The sequence below is a fragment of the Neophocaena asiaeorientalis genome, unplaced genomic scaffold (assembly GCF_003031525.2).
Source record: "Neophocaena asiaeorientalis asiaeorientalis breed wild unplaced genomic scaffold, Neophocaena_asiaeorientalis_V1.1 scaffold79, whole genome shotgun sequence".
Lineage (NCBI taxonomy): Eukaryota > Metazoa > Chordata > Mammalia > Artiodactyla > Phocoenidae > Neophocaena > Neophocaena asiaeorientalis.
Window position 1 is genome coordinate 2,386,432 of NW_020175402.1, and position 19,659 is coordinate 2,406,090.

General features: G+C 50.3%; 2 protein-coding genes across 8 annotated transcripts in view; both read right to left on the bottom strand.

Moving 5' to 3' along the window:
* Positions 1-417, bottom strand: part of GALE (UDP-galactose-4-epimerase) — a 4,516-nt gene extending 4,099 nt beyond the window's left edge. Inside the window, exon 1 of one of the 6 annotated variants that reach the window (XM_024766646.1) lies at positions 341-390. The gene's annotated coding sequence lies outside the window, so the exon portion shown is untranslated. Of the gene's footprint in view, positions 1-340 lie in introns of all 6 variants that reach the window. The other 5 variants (XM_024766644.1, XM_024766641.1, XM_024766643.1 and 2 more) reach the window with 5 other exon arrangements.
* A 1,198-nt stretch (positions 418-1,615) lies between these two features.
* HMGCL (3-hydroxy-3-methylglutaryl-CoA lyase) lies at positions 1,616-18,418 on the bottom strand. Of its 2 annotated transcripts, XM_024766647.1 has the most exons (9): positions 18,275-18,418; positions 13,870-13,953; positions 11,941-12,048; positions 11,137-11,232; positions 9,279-9,427; positions 6,694-6,757; positions 5,053-5,241; positions 3,589-3,714; positions 1,616-2,378 (listed from the first exon to the last, which is right to left on the bottom strand). In XM_024766647.1, exons 1-9 carry the CDS (start codon positions 18,332-18,334, stop codon positions 2,277-2,279), a joined length of 978 nt encoding a protein of 325 aa, XP_024622415.1. In that variant the 5' UTR covers positions 18,335-18,418; the 3' UTR covers positions 1,616-2,276. The 2 variants fall into 2 exon arrangements, with proteins under 2 accessions (XP_024622415.1, XP_024622417.1); XM_024766649.1 differs by lacking the exon at positions 18,275-18,418 and having other exon boundaries at positions 11,137-11,251; positions 13,870-13,903.
* Between the last annotated feature and the right edge of the window lie 1,241 nt (positions 18,419-19,659).

Sequence of the window (19,659 nt, forward strand, 5' to 3'; positions counted from 1 at the left end):
TCGCAGAGTGGCCTCGGTCAGCTGTCGCCTCCTCAGTTTTCCCAGTCCGTAAAATGGAGAGGAGGGGGCGCAGGGCCGTGAGCTATCAAGTGCACTTGAGCCTCAGGCTGGGATTCGGGCGGTGGCTCGGAGGGGGCCGAACTAGGAGTGCCTCGGCCGGGAATGAATGAACCCTGGCCACCCCAGCCAAGGCAGCGGGAGCTGCGAGCAGCGAGGGTGGGTCCGCCCTGGCGGGACTCTGCCCAGAACGCAGCCCAGACCCCCGAGACTCTCCCTCGCGCCCGGCGGGCCACCCGGCCCCTCGCAAACCCGCCCAGACCCCCCCATTCGCCTCCCGAACCTGCTCCGCACCACGCACCGCGCGCTGCCTCGAACGGCGCCGCCTCCCGAGCTCCGCGCCCAGTCCCTTTAAGAACCGACGGCCCGCCCTGGCCCCGCCTCCCCCACGCCCCCAAGAGACGTGTCCGCGTGGAGACCGCAGTACGGGGCGCCGGGAGGACCAAGGAAGCTACGTCTTCAGGACGCCTGCGCGGCACGTCCCGCAGAGGGCGGTACCGACCCGTGCCTGGGCGGTGGGCGGGGGAAGGCACGGCACGGCCCGGAGCCGCGCCCGCGAGCCCAGGCGCCAGCGCTTGTCCCGACCACGGGAGACAGGCACCGCGCCCGGCAGCCGTCCCGCGGCGGGAGCCATAGCCAAGCGTGGGGCCGAAGACCGCGGCTCCGCGCTCGCCCGCAGGTTTTCCACTGTTTTCGTAGCTGCCAAACTCTTTCTTTTTAGTAACCCTGGCATGAAGCAGATGGCTGCCTGGAACAGAGGCGAGAGGGACGGCGCCGAAGGACGGGAACGGGTAGGGGTCGCCCAGAATCTGTCGTTCTGGAAAGTCTAGTTTAAAAACCCGCCAAAGGGAACTTCCCTGTCGGTCCTGTAAGACTCCGTGCTCCCGATGCAGGGGGCCTGCGGTTCGATCGGGGAACTAGATCCCGCATGCATGCTGCAACTAAGAAGTCCATATGCCGCACCTAAAGATCCCGAACGCAGCAACGAAGACCCGGCATAGATTAGATTAGATAGATAGACCCGACGTAGATGGACTAGATTAGATAGATAAGATGGTTAGATTAGATAGATTAAAAAAAAAAATACCGCTAAGGGAGCCCTAAAACTAAAACAGGAATCACAGCGCCAATTGCAGTCAGCCTGGAACGGTTTGCACCCTGCCTACCATAATAGTACGTTAGAAAATGGTGTTCTGTTTTTGTTTAAAATAAAGGAAGGGCTAAGGAATGATGTGTATAAAGGCATGACATATTGAATGATGAAACCCGAGCAAAGGAAGAAATGCACACGTGTGTCCCACAGCCTGAGTGCCCTGGGCCTGCCCGAGTCCAGCAAGGACGCTGACAGGCAGAAGAGGCTGAGGTCCCGAGAGCTGAGTGCGCCCAGAGCTGCACCTGCCCAGGCCCAGAGGACCTTGTGTAACAGCCCAGGTCACAGAGCCACGAGCCTCAGAAACAACCTCCCCAGGGTGCTCTGGTCAGCGCTGTCATTACCATCGACCTCCCCAATTCTCAAGAAGGGAAAGAGGGAGAAAATTCAGAGATTAATAAACTGAAGTCTGTGTTTTCCTCTTAGAGGAAATGTTGAAAAGATGCTTTATTCTCTCTCCCCTATGTACACACATCTGTACCACAGAACACTGGAATGGTTATGTCATTAAACCTTTAATTACATAAGCTGCTTTCAACAATCATGTACAAAGTGGAGATTTTCCAGAGGTGCTGGAGTTGGCAGGTGGCCACCACAGCTCAGCCCTCACCCCTTCACCAAATGCCCTCTGCCAGCTGAGGGAAAAATTCCTCCCTGCCCCTTTGCCCTACAAAGTCAGCGAGCGATGGCCCCAAGGATATGGCAGCATCAAGCTGTGTAGAGTGGCCAACTGGCAGGATTCACCCAGAGATGAGACTTGAGGATCAACCCAAGTCAGAGAATTGGGTTCCCAAGTGCCTTTAGGCATCCAACTCCCGGGCCTTTGGGTCCATGATGAAGGGAGACCTCCAGCTGCCCAAGCCTCTTACTCATACTCAGGTCAGGCAGGGAGGGCCTGAGGCAAGGCAACTCCAGTCCACCTCCTTTCCGCCAGGAGATCTAGCTGCAGAGCTGGCAGTGAGGTGCCTACTCCTGTTGATTTCATTCCCATTTCCACACGCCCATCTGTGAGTCATCCACACATGTCCTTATTCCCACACAGTCCCCAGGGCTTTGGGGGGCAAGGGGCTCACAGTTTACAGGTAGCCTGAGCCACTTTGGAGCTGGTTCTTCTGTTCAGGGCTTGACAGATAAAGGCCCCAGCTTCCAGGAGCTTCTGGAGGTTCACACCCTTTGAGAAACAAGTTAGAGGATGCAGTAAGTCACGACATGCCCTCAACACCCAGGGAAACATCAGACTGGACAGAAAACTGTGTAAGGGTGAAGACAACCAGACCCTTGTTCCTCTGACGACGGAATACCAGTTGCCTGTGAGGTGGTGTCCTCGTGGCATGTGGGGTTCTCCAACTCCAGAGTCTAGCACAGGCCTGGCCCACCGTGGTCAAACACTGAATACTGAAGTAAGGACCGTGAGGCAGAGAGAAACAGGAGTAAAAACACCAACTAAGGGCTTCCCTGGTGGCACAGTGGATAAAAATCTGCCTGCCAGTGCAGGGGACACAGGTTCGATCCCTGGTCTGGGAAGATCCCACGTGCCACGGAGCAACTAAGCCTGCGTGCCACAGCTACTGAGGCTGCGCTCTAGAGCCCGTGCTCCGCTACAAGAGAAGCCACCACAATGAGAAGCCCACGCACTGCAACGAAGAGTAGCCTCCGCTCTCCACAACTAGAGAAACCCTGCAACGTAACCCAACGCAGCCAAAAATAAATGTGAAAAATTAAAAAAAAAAAAAAAAAAAACCTAAAAGGGCCACACTGAAAACCTCTTGATAACAATAGCTATTTACTGATGCGTACTATCTGCTTAGCTCTGGGCCAAGCATTCCACATTTTCTTATCCTCATAATGACTCTGTGAGATAGGTGCTGTTATTCGCATTTCCTAGGCCCAGAGCTGTGAAGTAATCTGTCAGGTCACACAGCCTGTGAGTGACAGGACTAGGTTTTAAACCCAGTTCTGTCTAATCCAAAAGCACAGATGCTACACTGCTTCCAACCCACACTGAGGGCCCTTACTGACTCCGGCAGAGCCCTGGGGGGCTAATTCTACTGCCCTCATTTTTCAGAGAACAAAACAAAGGTCCAGAGGAAACTGACTCGCTTCAGGTCATGGCTTTAAACTTTATCCCTACACCCCCCGTGCCCCCTCAGACTGAACCGTCAGACTCACACTGAGGGCCTGCCTCCTCGTGGCCTCCATCTGCCACGCTCTGTTATCCCAAAACATATGACAGAACGGCCCTAATCCCTTGGCACCCTTCTCTTAACTGCACCAGCACCACCACAAAAACCCTGAACAAACCCAGCAGCTTCTGTCCTCTGGCTTCAGGCAGAGCTCTGGTCAGTTCAGGGCTGCCGCCACCGGGAGGCAGGTGACATTACCGTGTGAACGCCCAAGCCGGCCAGCATGTAGACCAGGTCCTCGGTGGCCAAGTTTCCCGATGCTCCGTGTGCATAGGGACAGCCTCCGAGTCCCGCCACAGAAGAGTCCACGACACTCACTCCCATCTGCAAACAAGGATGGTGAAACGTGGCTGTCACCGTGGGGACCAGAGCCCACAAAGCTGGTTCTTGTAAACCTACCATCTGCTGCCTGAAATTCTTTGGCTTATGATTCTGTCGACGTGAAAATCCCACTGAAAGAAACTGTTCCTCTTTTTAGTTCCTAAAACAGTGTGAGTCTTTTATGCTACACTGTTTCCTCTGCCAGGAATATCCACCCTCCTTCCTTTCATGGTCAACTCCTCACCTTCTCCTTCTCAGCCTAAGAGCCACCTCCTCAGAGGGGCCCTTCCCGATCACCGACCTAAACTAACCCTCTCCCACTGTTGAGGTTTCAGACCCCTGTTGCTTACTGTGCTCACTCACCCCCGCCCCCACTCCCTCACCCCACATCAAGCCTCTAACCCCACAGGGGCCTATCCCATTTCTCTAGGTCAGTCGCCCCACTTTCCTAATATGACTGTTCCACTTTCTCCTCTCTCCTTAAACCTCAACTCTGAGAAAACAGACCCAGAAGGTAATACAATCATCTGGCTTAAAGACATGAGCCTCAAGGAGGTAACATGAGAACTAGAAAGAGGGGGAAAAATAAGGTGGCCCCGGATTGCTCTAGCTAACCTGAAGACAACCGGCTGGACCCAGACTATCACTACAGCAAGGCAGCCTGTGGTCAGACACTCGGAAATTTCCGTCTAAGGGGCTGCTGGGCCATGGGACCCTCATTCTGGGCCAGCCCGCAAGAAGCAAGCCTCAAAAGAAACCCAATCTGAGGTCTTAGTCCAATCTTTGGGGAACAGCGTTAAAGGTTCTCCCTCTGAGTGACCTCTGCCTCCCTCCCTACTTCCTGCCCGCTCTCGCTACACACGGGCACACGCGCGTGCACTCACAGCCCTGTGTGCTAGGGCGGGGCCGGGGCACCTGAGTCCTCCCTGACCCCACCTTAGTCTTACAATGCAGTGCTGCCTGGTCACCTTTCCGCTTCCCTTTTTCAACTGCTTAACTGTTTCGTGTCCTTCAAGCCTCCCCTGGCGAATCCTCCCTGACCTCCCCAGCTGGGACCGGGGCCTTGCCGAGCCCCAGGCTTCCTCCCTGCGTGGCATCTGTCACAGTGCCTTAGGATTATCACCTGAGTCTCGACTGTCTCTCCTAACAGACAGATGCAGGCACTTTCAGGGCAGGGTCACATGTTTGTGTCCGCCATGGCCAGCCGCGGCCTGGCACACAGGTGTGGGCCTTCGCCACAGTGAATGCTTGCTGAAAGAATAAATGAAACATAGCTGTCCTGCCACCATACCCTTCGGGAGGATGGACACGTGCCTCTACTCTGGGACATGCCCTGATTACCTGCAGGGCCATCAAGGTGTTGGCCAGGGCCTGGCCATAGGTGTCATGGCAGTGGACAGCCAGGGCAGCCACTGGCACCTCATGCATGACAGCGGACAGCATATCCTTCATGGTCCCAGGGGTGCCCACGCCAATGGTGTCTCCCAGAGAGATCTCATAGCAGCCCACTGAGTACATCTTCTTGGCAACCTGGGGAAACAAGCAGGCGCTGGGAGGACCCCAGATTCCTCAAGCCAGGGGTCCTCACCCTACGCAGAACACCTCCACGTGTGAGACACTAAATTCCTATCAGACCACACACTCCTTACAACTTTATGAGTGGGAATGACGATCCTCCTTCTACTTGTCAGGAGACTGGGACGTAAGGAGCAGAGCTGGCCACTGGGTGCGGGCCCTGGGGCCCCAACCCCTGTGCTTTCCTCCCGTGCGTGCCTCAAACTCCAACCAGTCCTCCACTTAACCACCTTCACACACTGTGTCAGACCCAGGGACCAGAATCAGTAGAACTGATTCCTTTCGCGTAGCTCTATCCTTGGTAGGAAGATGTGTGAAATCATGGGTCTGGGGTGCTAGTTATATATTTTTAAGAGAAGTACATAACTATTAAAATTTTTAGAAGCGCATTTGTCAACCCCTAAAACCACTGCAAAACCAGAGCAGTATATGCCCCACCTGAGGAGACGCTGCTCCACACTGCTGTGCTGGAGAAGGTGGGGGAAGGCGGAGGTGGGGTCAGGGACGTGGTGATACTCAACGGTGGTCTGATGGATAAAGAAATCGGTGAGCCCCCTCCGCGACTGCCCATGTGGGCAGAATGACAAGGAGCCATGGCAGCCAGTGGGCGGCAGCGGGTGCAGCAGAAGCGGCAGGCTCGGGAGTGACGTGATGCTGAAGTAAAACCCCAGTTCCGCTGCTCACTAGCTATGGGACCTTGGCAACGGACCTAACTTTCCTGAGCTTCAGCTTCTGCTTCTGAAAAACAGTGACGAGCCTTTGCAGGATACAGGGAGGACTGGCGGCAACAGGAGACTGAGATTCTGGACGACAGCAGCCACTCTCAATAAGCAGTTGCTACTGTTACCAGTGCTCACTTCCAGGTGCTACCTGGTGTGTGGGAAGAGCAAGAGGGCTTTAGAGGTACGCAGGTGGGGGATGAGACCTGGTTTCACCATTTGCAACCTGCATGGCAAGTTAGTCTGTTTCCTCAACTGTAAAATGGAATAACAGTAACACCCAATTTGCTGGGTGCTTTTGAGGACAAAATGACCTAAGTTCTTGGGCTGTTCACGCTCACTTCCCGCCCTGTGTTATTCTCAGAGGATGTCAATGGCTCTCCAGCCACTACAAGGAACCCCTCTGCAGAGGGTTCTCACCTCACCTCACCTGTCCACTGACCAGACTGGAAACTGAGTCAGGGGCTTTCACCCTGGGGTAGAGGGCAGGGGCTTCGGAGACTCCATGCCAGGCTAGGAGGTGGCCCTCCAGGGGTGAGCACAGGGCTGTGCTCTCAGAGGGGCTTAATGAAGGAGCTGGGCAAAGAAATGAAATCCGTGACCCACCATGAAAGTGTGGCGACAGCAACCTACGCACTCAGGGGCAGGCACGGGAGCCAACGCTCACGAAATCCCCCCACACACACACCTCAGCTACTTTAGCCGGCGAGATCTTCCCTTCGTAGGGGCACCCGAGCACACAGGAGACGTACCTGTGGGAAAACAGGGAGGATTGGTGTCAGTGCCCCCGGGCTCTTTGGCCAGCAGAGCTGGGGCAGGGTGGCTGCTTGACACACATCCCTGGTTAGCCTGCACCCAAACCTGAAGCCAGGCGGGAGGCCAAGGGCCTGGCTGAGAGGCTAACTCAATGCCGGCGAGCGGGTGAAGGCAGTGCTGCTCAGTGCCAGGAGCGGGCAGTGCAGCGCCACAGCAGGGAGGGCAGGAAACTAACAGGCCTGTAGTTCAGGAAGCAGGCGACACACAGAAAGGCAGCCAGAGACCAACCAAGGGGGAGAAGAAGCTAAAGAGGACACTATGGGCAGCCAGCGGAGCCGCACGGAGTGGGGCCACGCTCGGGAGAGGACTAAGGACGGGTGAAAGCAAAGCGGGAACGAAAAAGCTGGGCCAGCCGAGGGCCAAGGGACCGGCTGCTCCGGCTGAGTGGCCAGAGGGTTCAAACACTCATTTATTCAACTGATATATACCGAGCTGCCCACAGCGTGCCAGGCACTGGGGAAGCGCAGTGAGCAAGACTGAAAAGATCCCCACCGCCACAGAGCTTAAGGTTTCAGGTAGGCAGACAGTGATAAAAGAGTGATCTAGGGCTTCCCTGGTGGCGCAGTGGTTGGGAGTCCGCCTGCCGATGCAGGGGACACGGGTTCGTGCCCCGGTCCAGGAAGATCCCACATGCCGCAGAGCGGCTGGGCCCGTGAGCCATGGCCGCTGAGCCTGCGCGTCCGGAGCCTGTGCTCTGCAACGGGAGAGGCCGCAGCGGTGAGAGGCCCGCGTACAGCAAGCAAACAAACAAACAAAAAGTCTAATGAGGGAAGGACATAATCTCAAAAAGTGACGTGCTATGAAGGAAAGACAAGGGAAGTGTGACAGGAGCAACCAGAGGAGGCCAACAACAGTAGGATGGCCCAGAAGACCTCTGTGAGGACGCGAAGCTGGAGCTGAGATGGGAGGAGAGCCATGTTCCGGGCAGAGAGAAGAACCAGCGTAGGGTCCCTGAGACCGAAGAGTAGGTGTGTTCAAGACACAGAACAAAGGACAAAACAGCTGAGGTATGGGCAGCAAGGGGCAAAGAAGTACAACATGAGGTTGGAGAGGAGGCCACCGGCTTGATCTTGGGTCTTGCAAGTTACGGTGAGGAGTCTGGATCTTGGGTGTAGCCAGCTTCTATGTCCACCCACCCATTCAGGCTGAGGCTCCATTAAAACCTTTTAGAGTCTTACAAAGTACTCTGCGTATTATGAGGCATAATAAATGTCCGCTGGATAAATACATCTCAGACTCAAACATCTCAGTGTATTTTTCCATCTTAATCCTTCTTCTTACTCTCCAATCACTGCTGAGCACAGAAAAGCTAAAGAAATACTGAGGAAAGAGCACAGGCTTGGGAGTCAGGAAGACCTGACATGCCCTTGCTTCCCCATCCATCTATCCGCCCATCGGTTCCTGAGCACCTACTATGTGCTAGGCCCAGAGCTGGGAGAGGGAGTACAGCAGGGACTGAGGTGGGCTCTGCCCTCACGGAGAGCAGAGTCTAGTGGGCGATGGGAGGCAGAGGAGAATTTAACAAGCAGGTAAGTGCTTTGTTAGAGGATGTTCAGGGGACTCTGGGAGCCCAGAGGAGGGACACCAACTCCACCTAAGGGAAGAGAAAGCTTCGTGGAGAAACTGGCATCCATGAGAGGACCTGAAGATGAGCAGGAGTTAGCCCTGACAAGTAGGATGTAGAAGGCAGAGTGTCCTGAGTCTACAGAAAGCACGTGCAAAGGCCCAGAGGCAGGAGAGAACTGGGCCATGTGACAAATGGGAAGAAAGTCCAGCTGGCCGGACTGCGGTGTGCTGAGGAAGCAGGGCCAGAAGAGGGATGTGAGCTGCAGAGAGTGACAGGGGCTGAAAAATGCAGGGGCTTGTAAACCACGTCGAAAAGCCTGGAGTTGAGTCACTCCCAGGTTTTTAACCAGGGAGTGATGTGATCAGATGTGTATTCCTGAAACAGCGTTCTGGCTGCAGTTTGCTGTGTGACCTTACAGCAGACTCTTCATCCTTCCTGAGCCTCAATTTTGTCATCTGGAAGTGGGGACAGAGGCCTCCTTGCTGGGCGATTGTGACGCTACAATTAGATAATACATGGACAACGCCTGTCACTACTGCTATTAAAGACGTGATGTCGGAGACGTCTTAGAGGCCAAGGGGATTCCTCAGGGATGTGTGAAGAGTTGGTGGTGGAGCCAGGATTAAACTGACCTCCACAAACCCTGTTTAGTGTCTGTCCTGCTAGATTCCTCTGGTGAACTGACCCAAAAATCAGGTTTGGAGAAAGCACTTGCCAGGATTTCTTCTGACCAAATTTACTTGGGAAAAGATGTCTGGGTGTGGAGCTTGGGCTGCCTGCACCCAGGATAAGGAGTCTGTGAGGCATGGTCACTGGAGTTAGAGCCTGGCCCTATTCCAGAATGGTACTGAGGAAATAAAGAGAGGCAGCACCAATGTGGTCAGACTCACCCCCGCACAGGGATACTGGCTGCCCGAGCTGCCTTCAAGATTTCGTCAAACCGCTGCACGCTCTCATCTATGGAGCAGTTGATGTTCTTCTTGCTGAAGAGCTCGGAGGCAGCTCCAAAGACAGCCACTTCCTTGGCTCCGGCAGCAACCTGCCAACGGCCAGGTGAATTCCTTTCAGCATTTTTCTCTTCAAGGAATACCCACACAGAGTGGCAAAAACCTTTGTCTAATGGTGAATTTTATGATATATGAATATTATAAGTTGATTTGTGTCCTTCCCAAAGACATGTTGAAATGCTGACCCCCAGTACCTCAGAACATGACCTTGTTTGGCAATAGGGTCATTGTAGATGTAATAGCTAAGATGAAGTCACATTAGTCCCTCTTCCCTTATACGACTGCGCCCATGTGAAGACAGACACAGAGGAAAGGCCAGTGAGGGGGAAGCAGATACTGGAGTGACGCACCTAAAAGCGGAGGAACACTGAGGATTGCCAATCATCACCAGAAACTAGGAGAGAGGCGTGGAAAGATTCTCTCTCAGAGACCTCAGAGGAACCAACCTGGGCTTCCCTGGTGGCGCAGTGGTTAAGAATACACCTGCCAACGCAGGGGACATGGGTTCGAGCCCTGGTCCGGGAAGATCCCACATGCCGCGGAGCAACTAAGCCCGTGAGCCACAACTACTGAACCTGCACTTTAGAGCCCCCGAGCCACAACTACTGAGCCCACACACCTAGAGCCCGTGAGCCAAAACTACTGAGCCCGCATGCCTAGAGCCCACGGTCTGCAATAAGAGAAGCCATCATAATGAGAAGCCTGCGCACCAGAACGGAGAGTAGCCCCTGCTCGCTGCAACTAGAGAAAGCCCATGCACAGCAACAAAGACCCAACGCAGCCAAAAATAAATACATAAATAAATTTTAAAAAAAAAGAAGGAACCAACCCTACTGACACCTTGATTTAGGACTTCTAGCCTCCAGAACTGTGAGAGAATACACTTCTATTGTTTTAAGCCACCTAGATTTTTCATATTTTATAATGGCAGCCCTAGGAAATTAATACAGTGAGTTATATCTCAATAAAAAAGAAGCCTTGGCCTTCCCCAAGGACCAACACTGCTGCTGCCGTCACCACCCTGGAAGTCACTCTTTTTTTTTTTGCGGTACACGGGCCTCTCACTGTTGTGGCCTCTCCCGTTGCGGAGCACAGGCTCCGGACGTGCAGGCTCAGCGGCCATGGCTCACGGGCCCAGCCGCTCCGCGGCATGTGGGATCATCCCGGACCGGGGCACGAACCCGTGTCCCCTGCATCGGCAGGCAGACTCTCAACCACTGCGCTACCAGGGAAGCCCTGGAAGTCACTCTTAAAAGAAGCTTTTTGCCTAAATTCAGAATCAACATCTCCGATGACGTTCTCATGTAAAATTATAAGAAAGTTGACAGATACTAGCAACCACCTTTAACTCTTGTGGAGAGCTCGATCACCTTTTTTTAAAGAGGAGATGGGCAACAACAACAAGAGCTAACGTTTATTAAGCACTTATCTTCTACCAGGCTCTTACTAAGCAACTCATGTGCATCCTATCTTCTGAAATCCTCACAATGTTAGGTACCATCATTAACCTTATTTTATAGGCAGAACCTGAGGCTCAGAGAGGTTTAGTAGCTTGTCAAGATCAGAGAGCTGGGAGTGGCAGTGCCAGGACTGCCCCCAGGTCTGTCTGACGGTGCCCATCACTGCTGGAGACAAGTCATTCAGACAGACATCCTGGGACAGGGACTGAGCCCAGGGACAAGACAGAGGCCAATGCCATCAATCTCATTTCAGGGGCCCCCACCAAAAACAGGTCTCTTACCGCTGCCTGGAAGCCTTTGAAATTTGGGGTCAGCACTGGGTAGCTGATGCCGGGAAATTTCTGGATGCCCTTCATGACTTCAGCGTGGTCAGCCATCTGAGAGCCAAAGGAGACACTGCCAAGTCACCACCAAGGGCAGGCAGAGTTCAGGTAGAGAAAAACGTTTTAGCACAAAATCTCTGTTCTCCAGGACCCTTGCAGAATGAGTCCCCTCGCAGAGCTGAGTCTCCCCAATGCTCTTACTATTTGTTTGACTGCTCATGAGCGAGAAGGCTCCTTGGCATGGGTGAGATCCCCAGTCTCTCCATACGGCTAACACTGTCAACTCTACATAAGGAGCAACTGCAGCAATGGTACTTGCAGCCATTTGCTGAGAACGTGCTCCGAGCCGGGCACCGTTAGCCATCTAACTCAGTTGGAACAGGATCTTTCTTCCCACTTGACTATCTCTGTGAAGCAGGAGTCGCCAGTCTTTCCCCTTCACAAACGCAGAAGCCACATCTCTAGACAGGCCTAGAGATTCTAGACTTCTTAGAGCCAGAAGAGACCTGAGAGGTCATCTTGAAGCTGGAGAGCGGAAGGCCTCACCAAGCTCACCACGCAAGTCGGGGCAGGGCCAAGACTGAATCCAAGCCACCTCCCTCCCAGGGCATGCTCTTTTGCTGCACATGCTACTATGAAGCACAGAGAGCTCTCAAAGCCAGAGACCTGGAAACCTACGTTCCTGACTTCTACTGACTTCTGGGGCAAGTGCAAAACTTTACATCCCTCTCATCTGAGACATGCCTGAGGGCTGGGGCTCACCTGGGGAACCCATTTGGGAGACACAAAGCTGGTGGCTTCTATAACAGGGAGTCCTGCTTCGGAAAGCATGTCTATCAGTTTTATTTTCATTGGAGTAGGTACAATATTCTGTAATGCAGAGAAAAACCAGAAAAGACAGGTTGGCAAAGTCAGTAATAAAATGGTCTCAGAATGCAGCCTGTTAGTTCAAAGCTTTTACTACAGCAAGCACTTCACTATCTCAACTTTCAAACACTAACATGAATTCACATGTAATCCTGGCCAACAGGTGCAGAACAAGGCTTGTCTTCGAATTCTACAGATAGCATTTTGCAGTGGAAGCAGTTTCTCACTTGAAAATGAGTTAATACTGACATGGAGACAATATTTTCCTGTCATATAGACTTTTAAACTAAATTTTTGTTGCTTTATGACTCCATCATAAACAAAGTGCCATGGCCTGAAAGGGCAGAGATGACTAACCTTCTGGGTCCTATGAGATGTGGCCTCCAAAGGGTCACACCCTCCCCCTTCTGTCTCTCAGCTGGCACAGGATCTCATCCTCACATGATCAGCCTACTGCTTCTCTGTCCCTCACCATGTCTAGCTGCTCACCAGACTCTGTGGACTCCTATCTCCAAATCTACCATCATTATCCCATGTATGTTACGGCATGGTCACAGTCACTCTACCAATTCCTCCCACACAGGAATCCTTCTAAAACAGTCTCCATTATCTCACTCTCCTGCTCAAAAGTCTTCCATGGCTCCCTAGTACTTACAGGATTAGGTCAAAAATCCTAAAAACTCCAAGTCCTTCTCGCCAGGCCCTTCCACCCCCAGTTTCTCTCCCACTGCTTTAATTTAATCTATTCCACAAGTAATTTTTGAGAGCCTTCTATGTTCCAAGGATTGTGCTAGGAGTTACAGATACAGCGGTGAGCAGAACAGACATGATCCTGTCCTCAGAGAGTTTACAGCTTATTGTTTCCAACCAACACTCACTATTAAAGGTAGGCTGATCATGCTTTAAAAAAAAATTTTTTTAAGAGGTGTTCTTATTGAAAAAATAATTAATACATGATTATTTCAGAAAAACATGCCAAAAACAAAAGAAAACCACCCTTAAAACCTCCCAGAGATAACACTCTTAATACCCTGATAGGTAACTTTCTAGATCTGTGCAGTCCAGTACATTACACATGAGCCATACGTGGCTATTTAAATTTTAATTAATTAAAATTACATAAAAAAATTCAATTCCCCAGCCACACTAGTCACATTTCAAGTGCTCAACAGCTACAAGTGTCTAGTGGCTACTGTACGGGACAGCTCAAGCCTAGAACACTTCTGTCTTCACAGGAAGTTCTACTGGACAGCACTGTTCTATGATCCTTTTCTAGGCAGATGCTCCCACACATATATAAACTTTTTTGTTTCTTACACACAAAGTATAAGATTAAATATATATAGAGAGAGACACTATCTTATAATCTGATTACATCTTAATATACTCCTATATTATTAACGGCTTCACAATATTCCATTTTATGAAGTCATTAATGGATTTGAGTTCTCTTTCCTCCTACTGAACATTTAGGTTGTTTCCAACTGTTCTGCTGTTACAACAGGGTTTTAAGGAACATCCGCAAGGCTAAATCTTTGCATGTGACTTTCATGACTTCCTTTGGACAAATCCCCTTATGTGCAATTGCTGGATCAAAGGCACGCCCTCACCTTCCCTCTGCACTCCTGCAGCACTTACCGTCCACCCCCACCCCCACCCCCACAGGGCCTTAAGGTGGACCCGGGGTTACAACACTTGTGGCTGAACTGTCACAGGTGCCTGCCTGGCCTCCCCGACCCGGCTCTACGTTGGGTATAGTTCTGCACCCCCCACATGGAACTCTCGAAGCCTGCAAAAACTTTTTTGGTTGATTTCCATCCTTACCTTTTCATTTTGTAGTCCGTCTCGGGGACCAACCTCCACAATTTTCACTTGCTTTGGGAAAGTACCCACAGATGAGGTGCTAACCTTCGGTTTAAAAGAGGAAACAAAAAGTAACAGGAGGAAATTGTCACAATTCTTCAGGGGGGCAAATCTTAAAGAATGTATCCATCTTCACTAATACTGAGACAAGAAGCAATATTTCTCACCCTTTAATTCACATTTGGTCTGTTTTAGAATCAAGAACAACAAAAAAAATTCACTTAGAAACAGGAATAGAATAAGACAGCAGTCCCCAACCTTGTTGGCACCAGGGACTGGTTTCGTGGAAGACAATTTTTCCACAGACTGTGTGTGGGGGGGAGGGGATGGTTTCGGGACGATTCAAGCACATTACATTTATTTCTATTATTACATTGTAATATATACTGAAATAATTATGCAACTCATCGTAATGCAGAATCAGTGGGATCCCTGAGCTTGTTTTCCTGCAACTAGGTGGTCCCATCTGGGGGCGATGGGAGACAGTGACACTTGAAGTGTGTGGCTTATGTCCAGTCTACTCCATAAGATGCAGTTTGTCACTTGCCACTCACTGATAGGGTTTTGATATGAGTCTGCAAGCAACTGATTTATTATGGTCTCTGTGCAGTCAAACCTCTCTGCTAATGATAATCTGTATTTGCAGCTGCTCCCCAGCGCTAGCATCACTGCCTCAGCTCCACATCAGATCAGGCATTAGATTCTCACAAGGAGCGAGCAACCTAGATCCCTCGCATGTGCAGTTCACAGTAGGGCTCGCACTCCTGTAAGAATCTAATGCTGCCGCTGATCTGACAGGAGGCGGAGCTCAGGCGGTAATGGGAGTGATTCGGAGCAGCGGATGAAGCTTCGCTCACTTGCCCACCGCTCACCTCCTGCTGTGCGGCCTGGTTCCTAACAGGCCACAGACCGATGCTGGTCCATGGCCCGAGGGTTGGGGACCTCTGGAGTAAGTGATTCATGCTCCCAGTACAGGGCCATTTCCAACTCTCCTTTAGTCCAGACCCATTTCCAACCACCTGACAGTTGAGTATTTAGGTTTTTATTTTTTTTAAGTATTTTAAAAAAATATTTAGTTGGTTGCGCTGGGTCTTAGTTGTGGCTCATCGGCTCCTTAGTTACGGCATACGGGCTCCTTAGTTGCGGCATGCATGTGGGATCTAGCTCTCTGACCAAGGATCGAACCCGGGCCACCCTGTATTGGGAGTGTGGCGTCTTAACCACTGCACCACCAGGGAAGTCCCTAGGCTTTTTTAAACAAACCCATTTGTGCTCTCAAACACAGATGTCCCTAAACAGAACTTTAATTACTCCTAAAGCCCAGTCCGACTTGAGTCTTCCTATCTCAGTAAGAAGCATCACATACACCCTGTTGCCTAAGCCAGAAACCTGACTCATTCCTTTCCCACTCACCATGGCCTATAAGATTCTTATCATCTGACTCCTGCCAATCTCCGAGAACTCATTACTGGTTCCTACTGTTCTGCACTTACCCTTCAGATGGGTCACTATACTCCAGACCCACCAGCCTCTCTCCCATAGCAGGGCCTCAGGGCTTACAGTTCCTCTGCCCAGGATGCTCTTCACCTGGCCCTTCCCACATCTGGCTCCCTCTCATCTTTCAGTCATAGATAGGCCCCTCTGACTACCCTTTGTAAAGCTGCCAATCCCCTCACCCTCATTATTTTCTATTTCAGGACTATAATTACTTCCTTGAGAGCACTGCAAATAATGCCTGCTCAATGATTCCTCCAGTAGAATGTATGATCTATGAGCGACTTTGTCGTAACCTCCACTTTCTCTCACGTTTGACACTGTGCTTGGCACAAAGGAGGCACTCATTAAATAGTTATTAAAACAACAAATAAATGCATGAAGGGCATACCTGCCCCAGAGGAGGGCAATTACTGAGTGTGGTGAGAAGCAGTCTTGGACTTTGTGGGGTTGTGGGGATGGACGGGGCTCTGTTCTCTTGTAATAGGCTGGGTGATGACAAGGAGAGTGAGTCTGAGAGGAGATAAAACCTTCAGCAGTTGAAGACATTAAAAAAAGGCCCCGAGTCTCCTCTGTGTAAAGTCTGTCCTATATAAAGTCCTCTATAGGAAATCTCCCCCTCCCCACCACCACCGAGTAATACAAGGCTTTTTTCCCCTCTTTCCTCTATTCTTCTTAGTACTACTTAATACTGTTTAAATTAATTACATTTTACCAGATTTGCTCTGGATAAACATATTGCAATGGGGCAAGGGGAGAGGGGTACTCAGAATCTGACAAGGATCCCAAATTCCTGAAACCCTTAAGGAAGGAAATATTCCCAGCTATGAATCAGCTGGAACTTAAACAACTCACCTGAATTGGCTTTGGTTTTAGCCAGTAAAGCTTCCTAGAGACTAAGGTGATGAGCCACTGAATTTTAGGATGTCAATAGGCTAGGTTGGAAGGTCCCTGCAAGTTGAATATCCCTCCAAAAGGTATGTTCAGCCTCTGCTGGTACACTACCCTAAAAGGATCGCACTGGAATGTAAACTCCATGAGGCAGGGACTTTGTTTTATTCATTGTTATGTTTCCAAGGCCTTGCTACCTAATATGGGCTCAATAAATAACCAGTGAATGTTGTTGAAAGAATGTAAAACCTGTTTCCAAGTTCCTTTTGTGAGAACAGAATAAACTCAATTCTACTTCCTTCCCCATAACAACTCTTCATACTAACAACAAAGCAAGCATTTACTATTATTGAAGCATTTACTATTTGCCAGGTACTTAAAAGAGCCTTTTACATATTAACCCATACTATCCTCTCAACAACCTTATTAGGTAGGAACAATTATAATCCCCATTTTACTGTGAGAAATCTGAAGTCCAAGGAGATTAAGTAATTTTCCCAAGGTCACATGGTTAGCTAGTCACTGAGCTCATATCTGAACCCAGCAGTGTGGATCTAGAGCCTATGCTCTTAACCCCTAGGCCATGTTGCCTCTGCCACCCTTCGGTCCCCCCGTCTTCTCTCACCTTGGTTAAACACCCAATTCATTCCCTCTGTAAAGTTCTGCATAGAAATAATCCCCTCTAACCACACAAATCCTGGGTCACAGCCTCCTGAGCTGTGGTACCTTTATCAATAGCTAAAACTGACTAAAGCTCAGTGCTAACTTCCAGACATCAGCACCTCATTTAGTCCCTACATGACAGGAACTATCACTATTCCAATTCCATAGAGGAGGAAACAGCCTCAGAAAACCCCAAATCACACAGGTAGGAAGTGAGGAAGTTTGGATTTAACCGTCTGGTTCTGACATCAAGTCTGTGCAAGCTACCCCATGGAGGGAGGGACTACTACTAGCATTTCATTACACCAGGAATTTTTTCAAATCACATTTGCATCCACCATCTCATTTAATTTTCTTAACTTTTCAAGCTGGACTTACTGGATTTATTTGCAATGAGCAATCGGTGGGGGAAGGTGGTCTAGTAGACACTGAAGTGGTTTTCTGAGAGGCGCCCCTACTGCCAAGGCAGTGTAATTTTTACCAGTTTAAACTCCTCCTAAACTCTAAGGCAACAACTGAGCAATCACTTACTAAGAGCTAGAACAATGTTAAATGCTTTACTTACGTTTTCCTTAATCTCCAAACCAACCGTGAGGTAATGTTTTCTCACGTCATAGTCAAGAAAACCAGGGTTTAGAGACCTGTCACTCAACCGCAAAAGTGGCTTCAGAACCACTGGGACATCTCAGCTCGAGCTTTACCCAACACAATGTATTCAACCCTTTATACAATTAGGTCTCCTACACTTTCCTTCCACTCACTGAGCATGGGCGAGAGATGGAAACACCAGGATCAAACTGGCCCAAAGTACAATTCCAAGGGAATCACAACTGGCCACACGCGATCTAAGTCCTGCTCAGCACGCTGGGATAGCTCGCCAAGCGTCCCCAAATGCAACAAGAGCTGGAAATGGAGACGGACGGAGGGGGATGACCTGGGTTTCTCCACTCGAACTGGCAGGGTAATCATGATTTTCCTTAATGAGGGACTTGGGGAAGTCTGAAGCTCAGTTACAGGGAGACACATGCCAGGGTCACCAGAAAGAGCCTTGGCCAGGGAATGAGGACGCCTGGGATGGCGACCCAGGTCTCCACAACCCGGGCGAGTCGCTCCCCATCTCTGGGCCTCGGTTTCCCCATGCCCCTCAAGGGATTTGGACGAGTCAGAGAGGGTCCAAGATTCCAAAGCCCTCCTAACCCTCCTGGCCTGATGAGCTGTCCAGCTTCGCCTCTCAGAGAGCAGCCGCTATGGGCCAAGCCCCCGACCCTGACCATCACGGTGCCTTCAGGACCGCCCCTGGGTGGGCCGGGGCACTTACAGCCCGGAGGGACGCCGAGCCCACCAGTCTCCACAGGAGCGCCTTCTTCACTGTCGCCATCTTCACCCAGCTTCCCCGGCGGCAACCCAGCGGAGCTCCACGTGACACGACAGCCAGGTGGGCGGGGCCCCGCCTGTGGGGCGGGGCCTCTGGAGCGCCGTGGTGACGCCCTACGCTGGCTCCGTGCCCAGTCTGTCTACGTTTTTATTTCTTCTGGGCAGTGCTTCCCTAGCCGTTGTTTATGCGCGCCCTTTGTGTGCCAGACGAAGTGAGGCGCTAGGACTATAAAGATCAACAAAAATTAACCAAAGTCTCTGACTTAATGGGTTTGTAGTCTGGGAGATGTGGGAAGACAGATATTAACAGTCACACGAATAGTTGTAGAATCACCTTCCGCATTAATAAGATGAAGCATTACTATTCGCCACGCACTGTTCTGAGTTATTTGCATGTATTAACTCATTCATCACGACCTTCAGGACTTAAATGCAGGCAGTCGACTCCAAAGAGAGAAGCATCCTTTGATTGAAGAATGAGTAAAATTTACCCAGGTAAAAAGGATACAAGAAAAACTTTCCCGACAGAGCATAGCATATGCGGAGGACCCGAGGCAAAGAAATTGAATGCCCAGAGCAGTGTTTTTCAAAATGTGTGTTGTACCGCATTGGTAATAATATCAATTTAGTGGGTACTTTTTCAAAGAAATAGAATAGAAAATATCAGAGTACATTGTATAAGTAGTAAAGCTAAGTACTGTACTGCTTTACAAAACTTTTGTTTGTTAATGCATAACAAGCTAGGTTGCACTATAAAATAAAATTCTTTCTGTAGGCTGCAATTAGAAATGTTTGAAAACATTGTTTTAGAGAGATGAAAAGAAGGCCACAATGACTGGAGAGCCGGCAGGGAGTTAGAAGGAGTCTTCTTACTAAGATGGGAGAGACTGACAGGGACTGTACCACAGGGCTTTGGAGAACACGTTAATAACAGCTATCCTAATAGCAATGCTTTTGAAGGATTTTAAGCAGGAAGATACGATCAAATTTGCATTTTGTAAGTAGTTACTGTGGTTACTGGGTGGGTGGATATCCAACTAGTAAGTGCACTGACTGGCATTCTCAGGAGAGGCAGAGAAGGCACTATCCCTGTTTTCAAGGGACTCAGATTTTAGCTAGGGAGAGAACAAGACATGATAAGTGTTTTGTTATGCTTCCACAGCACCAAAAATTTTCTCCGTCATAACAGAGCACTACTGACAGAATCCTCAAGCCTGCAGCTAGAGGGCTGAACTTGACCCCGAAATACTAGCATGACATTTAAAATAAATATGACATTTGAGACTTGTACACTGAAAAGTACAAACCATTGCTGAAATTAAAGAAGAC

Bases quoted from the DNA above. Each gene is read 5' to 3' on its own strand.
- HMGCL (XM_024766647.1), bottom strand. From the start codon at position 18,334: ATGGCGACAGTGAAGAAGGCGCTCCTGTGGAGACTGGTGGGCTCGGCG. The intron at 3,715-5,052 runs GTAATCAGGGCA...CCTTGTTTGCAG, and splicing joins ACACCTTGATGGCCCTGCAG to ATGGGAGTGAGTGTCGTGGA. The intron at 2,379-3,588 runs GTAATGTCACCT...TGTTTCTCAAAG, and splicing joins CCGGCTTGGGCGTTCACACG to GGTGTGAACCTCCAGAAGCT.